The 11,017-nt window shown below is 41.3% G+C and overlaps 1 protein-coding gene across 1 annotated transcript; it reads right to left on the minus strand.

Moving 5' to 3' along the window:
• Nucleotides 1-8,149: 8,149 nt before the first annotated feature.
• On the minus strand, nucleotides 8,150-10,713 carry tmem236 (transmembrane protein 236). Its single transcript, XM_030775976.1, has 4 exons — nucleotides 10,463-10,713; nucleotides 9,838-9,910; nucleotides 8,874-8,997; nucleotides 8,150-8,721 (listed from the first exon to the last, which is right to left on the minus strand). The coding sequence occupies exons 1-4, from the start codon at nucleotides 10,711-10,713 to the stop codon at nucleotides 8,150-8,152; spliced, it is 1,020 nt and encodes a 339-aa protein (XP_030631836.1).
• Between the last annotated feature and the right edge of the window lie 304 nt (nucleotides 10,714-11,017).

Below are 11,017 nucleotides of genomic sequence, written 5' to 3' on the forward strand. Positions count from 1 at the left end.
CTATTCTATTTGTTAAACTCGAGTCCAATTCATTCTGTTGCATCCACCTCACACCATATGACTTACCCTGCTCTGCTCCTTTTGGTTAGTTCTCCACTTTACACCCTGATTCACTGTCTAACTCTTTTCCAATCTTTCTCTGCTCCACACCATTCTACTCTGCTCCACTCTAATTCTCTCAGCTCTGTTCTTCTGTATTTTACTTTACTCGCTCTGCTGTCCACTCGTCTAATTTCTAATCTCCTCTTGCAGATTCAGTTCCACTATTCTGCTCTACTCTGTTCTTTTGCACCTTATTCCACTCTGATCTTCTCTGCTCTACTCTACTCCAGGCCTCATCTAGTCTGTGTGTCTCTGTTACACCTCCCTTTGCACGCCCACACTCTATTTAAACTTTCTCCCAGACATTTCACTCAGCCTTGGTCTGCTCTACTCCCACCTCACAGCGGTCCACTCTGTCCCACTCTACTCCGCTCCACCCAACCAAGTTCCACGAACAGCCAGTTGAAAGAGAAGCATCTGCTTGGCATGTTCCACAAATAATACATTCTCTCTGACAGAGACAGGAGAGACTCAGCCCCTTTTCACAGCCTCACCACATCCACAATGTGCTCTCACCTCTGCAGCATGGCTTTGCATCAGATGAAGATTGTATTCTGATTTTTTAGCCCTGTCCAAGCTCTTGGCATCTTGTGTTTTTTTGTTTTTTTTTATTTGTTTTGTTTTATTTTGTTTTTTGGATGTGTCTATGATTGTTTGAACAGTATCCTCCAGGAGATTTTAATACGTCGAGGGGATTTTTTTTTTTTTTTGCTGCTCTGTAATCCCTGGTCTTAACAGCAGTCAGGTTACTCATTATACGCCTGTTTAAAATGCACGATGTCACGAAAGCATGAGCTCGTTACTGGGGGGGGGGGGGGGGGTTGGGGGTTATGGCATCTTTGACTGCACATCTGTTCAAAGATGGAATTATGGGTTCTCCGAGGACAATAGAGGACTATCCCATCTACATGCAGCTCTGACTTGGGTGGTTGTTTTAAACCTTTACACAACAGCAATGTGTTTTTTCGCTTCCATTCTTCACATTTTATAGTTTTACACGGTAGCTGACGAACTTTGCTTGAAATCTCTTGACACAAGATTAAATCTGCAGAAATACACAATTCATGAGGGACATACTCTAAAGCTCTCGAAATACATCCACACACAAATGAAGTGATGTAGAGCATCCAAATGGAATCAGACCTCTCACAAAAAAAGATCCTAATCTGTCTTTTCATGAAGGCAGAATTAACGCCAACAGCGCATTACATATATTTCTGTCTAAAACCTATAAGGGTTTTACCATCAGTTATATTCATTTTTATTCAGGGAATTCACTACTTGTTCTATATTGAAAATGATTTTTTTGATGAGACATAAATCATGACATACACTTTAACGGGCCTGAACGACTTTACTCGGTGCAAGAATACTTGGTTGTAGAAAAAAAAAAGTTTATGGCATGATCTTCCATGCTTCCTAAATAAGCCTCTTATTTCTTATTACATCTCTAGTTGTATCATTTCTAGTTCTGCTGTAGACTGATTGGTAGAAAAACAATTTTACTTGGCAAATGATTGACAAAATTAAAAATAAGCCCCCCCCCCTCTGCGCACCAGCCTATAGTTCCTTGTACTGCTGCTGAATTCTAACTATCTCCTGCCTGGGCTTTGTTTTTATACACAATTCTGAACTGTAATCAAATAATTAAGCTCAAACAATTTACACAATGGGAGACTTTGATGTACAAAACCGGTAGTCATATGTACATGACTTAACCATCAGAGCGACAGAGGTCACACTGAAATTCAAACACATCTGTTTCTTCAGCACATGGAAAGTTTGTTTTTGGACAATGCTGCTTTATAGTCTTTGTCTTTGACTAGAGTCATGTGAAACTCCCTCAGTGATATTACAAACGTCAGCAAACAGAAGTTTTATCCGCTTTATTTGTGGGAGAATGTTTACCAAATTTAAAGTACCATTAGCATTATTCAGCACCATTTGCTACGTGATATAAAATACAAAACTCAAATGACTGAACCTTAAACAATACACATTCAAAAGAATATTAGATTTTAAGGATCAACTGTCGCTCGAGTACCGTGACAAAGTCCGGTCCTACTGATCACTTTACCCAGCCCCACTGTCTGGTAATGCATCCCAAAAAATCAGTTCTTGGCAGGATAGTACTCACCCAGGAGACGTTTTTGTTCTTGGACATTTTGGGCATGTCTAGATAGAGGAGAGAGGACCAGCTTCTCTTCCCTCTGAGAGCTTCTTTATCTAGAAGGCCTTAGAGCCATGAGAGAGACTGTCTATTCCCAGTGTCACTCAAAACCCAAGGCTCCACAACAATCTTGCACTTTCCAGAAACATCGCCCATCCAATCACACCTCACTTAAAAATGGACGAGAGCTGCCTCTGGAGGAAGAGGGAGGGGCTAATGAGTTTGTGCTCCTCAGTTCCAACAGGTCAGTGTAAAGAACAGGACAGGAGGAAAGTGAAGATTTCATCCTTTTCTCTTTCACGGAACGTCAGCACTTAGCACAACTCAAGCTCCTCAGATTGATAACGCATTCAAAGACCCGCATGAATATGCATAGTAACATGAAACATCTGGCTCATGCCCCTCCTCCATAGTGCTGGAGGCTGGCACCAGTGAGTGGCCAATCGTACCAATCGCACAGCAGGGAGAGAGAGAGAGAGAGAGAGAGCACATGGAGGAGCACAAGGCAAGTCCTGCCAAGTGTTGACAGACAACTGAAGCATCTCTATCTGCACAGGATGAAAAAAAAAATGCTCAACATAATCCTCTAATAGTGATCAAATGCGATTTAGCATCCTTCAACAACAATCTGAAGCAGAGAATCTGCAACAAAAAATTGCCGTATGGTTATTGTGATTACATTTGGCTGTATTCTTCGTTTTTTTTTGTGCATTCTTGCATGATTGTATCTTGTTTTATAGATCTCAAAATATGGCTTTAATTAACCTAAGCAATAAATGTATCTTCAAAGAGTGTGTGTGTGTGTGTGTGTGTGTGAGAGAGAGAGAGAGAGAGAGAGAGAGAGGGTAAAAATAAATGACAAGGTTTGAGTCTGACCAAGACTTGGTGTTACAAATGGGTCTTGCAATGATGAAGTTCTAACATTTAAATAAAAAACAACATAAGAGCCGGGGGTGGGGGTGGGGGGGGGTGATATTTGGTGTGCTTACCGGTGATCTACATGATAACCAAAGCCCATGAGCACAAGAAAAGTAAAATGTATGGACATGCAAATTAATTTCAAAACACTATTGAAGCTTTAATAAAGAAGAAGAAGAAGAAGAACAAGAACAAAAAAGCCTGATATAAAGTTAAATGATTAGCCTAATTCCTTTCTAGTCCTAGTAAAAGTTATAGAAACTGTATGGGGGCTTTGTGGGTTTTTTTCATTTACATAATGTTGCTTATATGAGTGCCAGAAACTGGTCTTAAACCAGGCCTGTCCTTGACCTGGCCTCCAGCTCCGGTCATGCAGCCTGGCACCTTTTCAGGGATGAAGAGTAACATCACAACAGAGAACAGTGCTCAGCCTAATGCTGCCTGTCACAGCCAGGCAAGCACTTAATGTAATTCAAGCATATTCACTGCCAGAGGGAAAAAAAAAACACAGAAAGACAAAAAAAAGAGAAAAAGAAAAAAAGGAGGTTGTTAACTGAGATATCATTAAATCGGACACCAAACGACTATGTTTACCATGAGAACGTCTCCTCACATTAAAGTCAAAATTGATTGTGTCAGCAGCAAAGGTGCACTGACTTGAGTCAATTAATCGGGGGTATTGATTAGAGTACACTTAGATGTTCACAACTGATTCAGTTTATTAGTACAGCTGTTATAAAAGTTACAAGTTATAAAAGAAGTGGGTGCTCACAGCTTCGACTTGCATTGCTCAAATTAACCCAACAAACAATGCTTTATATATGCATATATTTTTTATATTTACTTATTTATTTATTCACAGTTATCAACGCCTACAATCGCTAATCTATTTCTAATCAAGAAAAAGACACAATCTGTTAGTCATGTTATTAAACATGTGTTGAGGAGTTTCAGCGAAAAAAAAAAAAAAACGTCTGACGCAAGCACCTCAACACTGCAACACCATTCACTTTTTTATGTTCTATTAATATATGCCGTTGAATTCATTTTCATTCCTTGTTGGGTGATCAAAGTAAGGCATTAGACATATGTCAGTGCCTCTTAAAAAATTAGAGGAGAGTTAGAGCCATGTCAAAGTGACCTTTATAACACAGTATACTTTGTAGGCTACAGTTATACACACTATAAACACTGAAGTGTACCTTAATCACAGAGAGCATTAGGCAGTGAGAAGAGCATTTCTTGTATGGATTCAGCTGTGTGCGATTATGTCTGTTTGCTGACAGTGCACTTGCCTTCTGACAGCTTAAGCTTATTTCCGACCTGTTTGCTTTGGCAGTTTTTTCTTTTTTTTTCTTTTTGTGCTGAGTTTCTCACAGAATGTGTAGGATCCACGGTTTTGCGCCGTGAGGATTTAGCAAAGCGTTCATCAGAGTGACTCACACTCTGTCCCTGTCTTTTCTCTCTTCTGCAGTTCAGGTGGCAGTAAAACATGGTTTTTAATAGCGCCTCACATACGTGCCCTTGTGGTGCTGAGATAAATGCTTGATCTAAATGAGTCTCTGTGTGACACGTGACACCATAGAAGAGATCAGAGATCCTATTCGAGCCATGTTAATTGTTTGAAAATAACCTGTGAAATTAACAATATTAAAATGCAGGATTGCGAGTATAAGTCCCACTGTTTACCGCAATGTCTTTGCGTTCACTCGAGGGTCGTCAGAGACCGGAGAAGTAGAGAGTGTCTCAGTGAAGCCTGGGGCTGTAGTGTGTGCCCCAAGAGAAAACTTTATGAATTTAACTATTTTGTTCATCTGAACATAATGCAGATATTTAACATAACATACCACAGTGTCAGAAAAAAAAAAAAAAAAGAAATAAGAAAAAAAAAGATCTTGTGTGCTCTCTTCTATTTTCACTCGGTTTTTCACGAAACGGATGGAGGAGAAGTGATTCATATGTAACTCACGTGTTGAATGTGTGTTACTCCGTTAACTCATTGCCATTGTTACCATTCACTTGAACTCTGTTTTCATATTAATCCCACCGCATCAATAGGCTTAAAAATAAATGTTACAGGCATATTCCAAATGAATGTAAAAAACACATGTGATATGATTCACAGATCAGCAGAATTTTGCTGATGCGTGTGTCTCTTACTATATTTTTTAAGTCGATTAACTCATTCTCTGTTATTCTAGTGTCTCTCTCTTACACACACACACACACACACACACACACACACACACACACACACACACGAATGACCGCTGCAATTACTTACATAGGTGGACTGTACTCTCCGCCAGTGTCCCAGACCACAGCAATACATCAAGAGAACATCAAGAGGGTTTCGAGGTTAGAGTACAGCCAAGCCACGTCACAAGTTCCCTTCAGGTCTCCTCAGTCTGAGCGGGCTATTAAATCAGTATGATAGAAGAGCAACAGTAGGTCCATGTGCCTGCTCAATGCATTCACAGGTAAAACCTGTATGATCACACAACGGGGAACAGGGAATACACTCAGTCCTTCCGGAAGTTTGGTCCCTTGACGAGTTCGTAGCGTCCGACTAATGAAGCGCTCCATTGAGAGACGGCGAACCATTGTGAGTCACATTGTCTTCTAATATCTCCCCACACACATACAAACACACACACATACGCATACGAGCACACACACTCACACAAACGTAAACACTCTTTGGTGGTTCCAGGTGTGTGTTCCTTCACCTCATCCCTGTGATGTTCATAATCCAGCACTCTCGCTTTTATTTATTTATGCCCACCCCCTCCAAAAAAGCCCTCTGACAGGTACCCCCCCCCCCCCTCTTCTCCCCTGACTCAAGAGACCAAACTGCAAGACTGCTACACAACACAAATGTCATTTTCCACCCTGAATCTCCCTGCACCAACCTCTCCCTCTTACACCATCCAATCAGAGCACAGTGCCATCCTACGTCTGTCTGAGTAGCCCTGTCTCCAGTCCAGCCGGGCAGAGGCACGAGTCCGGTGGCTGCAAGTCAGTCTGCATGTACTCTTCTCTTCTGCTCCCTCTACAACTCAAACTCTTCACTCTCTACGTCTCTCTCTTTCTCTCTCTCTCTCATTCTCTCTCTCTTTCTCTCCTGCTGGGTGTTGAGTGAGTCACACACGTTCTCTCCTGAGGCTGAAGACTAAGGGGGAGTTGCATGCAGGAGCAAGAGCGTGTCCGTGGCTTCCTCTTCCTCCCTCTCCTTGTTGCTATACCGCATGCCAGAGCAGGTAGCATGAGCCGACAGCGCAGCCGACGCACCGCCTGCATTCAAATGTGTTTTCTGGCCCCACTGGCTTCCAGCACTCACTACTCCATTACACACACACACACACACACACACACACAGACGGACACAAACTTCTTTAACCTTATTGTTCCCGTTTATCAGTCTACCCCTTACACTTTATCAGCCACCGTATCTGCATGTCTGTCCTCTCTCTCTCCTCTCTCTCTCTCTCTCTCTCTCTCTTTTTTTTTCTCTCTCTGCAGAGGATGCAGTAGGGACCATGTATAATTTCATTTGCTGCATCTGTTCAGTGCGCTAACGGTACAGGTTTTAATGAATTTAAATTGAGAATCATTCCCTTCTTTGCAATGGGAGTCACTGTGAAGGAAACAGGTTAGTTATGCTTCAATTATAATTTCATCACAAATAAGGACATTGTGTTTCCACTGACCACGTATTTATGAAAATTACTTTTGATTTGCCGAGGGTAGTCTGGAGTTTCAATTTTAGCACGAACAAAACGAAGATGAAGAAATGATTGAGTCATCGCGTGCAAAAATGTGCCTTTCTTCTTCTACATAATTCTTTTTTTTTTTTTTTTTTATTTCCGAATTGCTATTCAGAGAGTTTCCTACTGGAGTTTTCAACGCCACCAAGGCACAAACAAGAGATTTTCACATTAGAGGCTGGTAGGCAAGGCGTTCGACCCCAGATTCTGAGTTTTCTGACGTGCAATGAATCTTTGGTGGCTTTCCTCTTTCTCCGATACTTTTGACTTACGCTATCGATCACGGTGACCAAGAAAAATGCTCTGGAACTCATAAATCCTTTAGATCCGTCTTGCCAGAAGAGTGGAAATCCAGCTCTTCCGTTTATCTGTATCCAGTTCGTCACTTCCAGCATTCAAGTTCCCTGGCTTCAAGGTGACGTTCCCCTGAGTTATCTGCTAAGTCTGTCATATCAAACACACCTTGACAATGATATCTTCACACCAGTAAACAGCAGCTGCACAGCAAGATGTAATCTTGGTCACAGCTCTTCTATTTCATACGTGTAAACGCTGCTTTATTTAGGACAGTGCCTATACCTGTGTGATGGTAATAAGTCAAATGTCAAGCTCACCATAAGGTTGCAAGCCACTGCCATAAACCATGAAGGTTGACATACAGTTACCTTAAAGGACAAATTTAATAGCAATCTACTTAGTGTTGTATTTGAATAAAATTAAAACTGTACAAGGTTTTTGTAAATAAACAGAGGAATTCATATTTTTTAGAGTTTGTAGATATTAACAGAACATCGTGAGTAGCCTAGAAAAGCCATTGACTTTTTAATACATTCTGTTAAATACGAATACAAGTCTGTTCATCGAATTGAATTAGAATAAATATTGATTTAATGACAAAACACAAGCAAGAATTCAATCTTGCGGTAAATACAACTTGAAACAATCTGTTTTAAAGGGATATTTGGGGAAAAAGCTCTTCATAATCATATTGAGAAGTGTCATCTTTGATGCGTTGTTTTATGTTATGTACAGTCTATACATCATACTTGCATCCATATCATAACAGCTATGGATGATTGGAAGAAAACATTGTCCTTGGTTATGTCCTCTAATGATCTGACACTGCACTCTTTCACTGTACATGAGAAGATATTAATCCAGGCTGGGCTTCTGTTCCGCCAAGAACAAACGCTTAGAACAGACTCCCTCTGTTAAAGAACCTCAGTTTGGTCATGAAAACGAAATACACGAAGGTCAAACACGCCAGCAGGTTCTTCAGAACGTACAGCACTGGAGTCACGTAGCCAAACACCACGATTAAGCAAACGCGAACCACCAGGAAAGGCAAGTCCTGAGATAAGACTCCTAAGGTTGACAACAGGGCACTGTTGGGAGTCACTATCACACGCAGGGCAGACAGGTAGGCCAGGATGTAGATGGGGAAAATCCATCCTGAGTAGTAGACCTCCGTAATGCCAGCTACCCTCACCATTTCCACCATGTCAAACCAGAAGAGGAAGGCGTCCACAAACGCCTGGTGACGAGGCTCAGAGACCCAAAGGAAGGCAAAGGGACCAGAGTAAGAATGATAGGAGTTAAAATAGGTGGCGTTGGAGGTGTGCGTGCTGCTGAATCTCGCTGACCCGTTCCTCACCGGTGAGCCATTCCCTCCATCACCAGACTGCACCTGCACCGACACGGTGCTCACCTGCTCCAGGTGAGTGAGCGTGGGGCCTGGGACGTCATAGCTCCTAAGGCCATCAGCTTTTCAATACAGGGAGGACAATGAGAGTCAGTTAATGGATACGTTTTTAACGTTCATTCTGTGTACTACAAGCACTACCGTTGAAAACTGTTGATCTACCGTAAATCAATATTGAGTTTTAATATAGAGAACAGTTCACTGTTTGCATTACCTGGTCCTGTAAGCCGCAGGGGCCGAATCCTTTCCACGATGTCTACACAAATGAGGCAGAAAAGCACCAGCGACACGGGCAGCTCGGTAAACGTGTCAGAACACACGTCTTGGTTAACTTGGACCTAAAAGCCAAAATACAAAAAAGGGGAAAACACAGGATTAGAGAAAACTGAAAGTCAGAACAATTAAACCACATCAGAGTGAAAGGCACCTGTATTATTGCCTTTGGCTGACACACTTACAACTAACTGCTATGATTCCTCATTTGCTTTTATTGTCAGTTATAAAATATGGGCCATTGTCAACACGGACTTTAAAAGTTGCAACAGGAAGCGACAATTAATTTGAAAAAAAGAGAAAAAAGGAAATGGTGATCAGGCAAAACAACATTTTGAACACCTTATCTGCACGCAAAAAATAAATAAATAAAGAAAGAAAGAAAGAAAGAAAGAAAGAAAGAAAGAAAGAAAGAAAGAAATGTTGACACATTCCTCTTTAATGTGACCCTTACAACCATAATCCAAGTTTTTGTTGTCCGCAATAAAAGAAAAGCACAAGAGGCAACCCAGAGTTTGTTACACGTACGAGTTAATAGTAAATCGGCTGTTTTTTGGTTCAGGTTACTGAATACCTAAGGTCTGACATAAACCACGGTCTCATCTCTGCCCTGTGTCTGACATTTTCTCATGATGTTCCTCTCATGTGGGTCTTTTAAACTCCTGTGATTGGCTCTTAAAACAGACTGTGTCCTGTCACTTTTGTCCTCTGCCTTTTTTCTTTTTTTTTTTTTCTTTTAACTTACAACATAGCCTGGAGAATGGCTTTTAAACCATGACCAGTGGGCAGCAGGTTTCACGAAATTAAAAACCCTCGTATCACGCCTCGGTAAGACGTTGAACAGAAGCCAGAAGCATGTTTAAAATGCGCACGTAATTCAATGTGCAGAAATCTTCATACGGTACCTTCGAGCTTGCGATGATGAAGCCAAAACATGGTAACGTGCTCAGAATAATATAGGCCAGTGTCACGGGTCTCCTGAAAGACAAAACTATTTTTCAGGGTTAACATGAATTAGCATTCAAATTACTGATAGCCACATACACCAATAAAAAACCTGTAAGGTGTGATCATTCACATGTTCAATTTAGTGGTAAGGTCATACCGTGGCAAAAACTCCAGTTTAGATCGTAATGTTGTCTAGCAGGTTTTTGAACTCAGTTTATGTAAAAGGCAAACTAAAATACTTAGAAAAAAAAACTATCTCAGGAAGGACTGACCAGTTAGAAAATGCCAGTTTAATGTGTAGTTTCATGCTTTTCACCATGGGCAGGCAGTATTCAAAATTCTTGGTGGACTGTAAGCTATACAACATGCAGGACAATCTCTCACACCCTCTTCTGATATAGTAAGCTTATGCTTTTCTTTGCAGTACAATGCAGCAAACACAATTAACAGACAGATGATAGAAACAAAACCTAACACTGAAAGCATGGAAAACGAAAATCACATCACTCAATGACAAGCAACTCTTGAACACCAAATCACATTTTAATCTCCTGCAAGCTCTAAGACAAGAGGCGTACTTACCAATGGATGACCTCTGAGAACCTGTTTGTTTTTAGCGTGAGATATTTCACAGGCACCCAAAAGAACAGGGTCACAGTGGTCACATAAGCAATGGAGGCGGCTACCACCAACCAGTAAGTGGTGTGGTTGTCAGATTTCAGACAGCGCATGAGAGAAGCAAACCGCTCCATAACGACAAACACAGGCACACTGAGACAGGCAAACTCCAGGAGCTCATACAGAATCAGTTTGATGATTTTCCCAGAGACCATCTTGATTGTTTTTGTTTGTTTAAAACCCTTTAAGATTGAAGAGTGAATCTGAGCACAAAGCTTGACACATCCACTACCACTGCCCTCCACAGACAGTTCATCGTGCCCTGAACTGGACTCTGTACGCTAACCCTGCTTACACTGCACTCCCAGTCCTACTGTTTTATTACCATGGTGATGAGGCAGTCACACATCTCTTTTTATGGGCTCACAAAACGAACACATTTCCCAGATCACCCGTCCAGGCTTTTTGAACTAATTACCCAAATTCAACCATCAAATACTTGTGTTTCATCGGGCAGCT

The sequence above is a fragment of the Chanos chanos genome, chromosome 5 (assembly GCF_902362185.1).
Source record: "Chanos chanos chromosome 5, fChaCha1.1, whole genome shotgun sequence".
NCBI classification, from domain to species: Eukaryota; Metazoa; Chordata; class Actinopteri; order Gonorynchiformes; family Chanidae; genus Chanos; species Chanos chanos.

What these genes read in the sequence shown, in the direction of transcription:
- tmem236 (XM_030775976.1), bottom strand. Translation starts at nt 10,713, where the DNA reads ATGGTCTCTGGGAAAATCATCAAACTGATTCTGTATGAGCTCCTGGAG. An exon ending in TTCTCAGAGGTCATCCATTG is followed by an intron (nt 9,911 to 10,462) that starts GTAAGTACGCCT and finishes TTTGTCTTTCAG; the next exon opens with GAGACCCGTGACACTGGCCT. An exon ending in TCATCATCGCAAGCTCGAAG is followed by an intron (nt 8,998 to 9,837) that starts GTACCGTATGAA and finishes TTTGGCTTTTAG; the next exon opens with GTCCAAGTTAACCAAGACGT.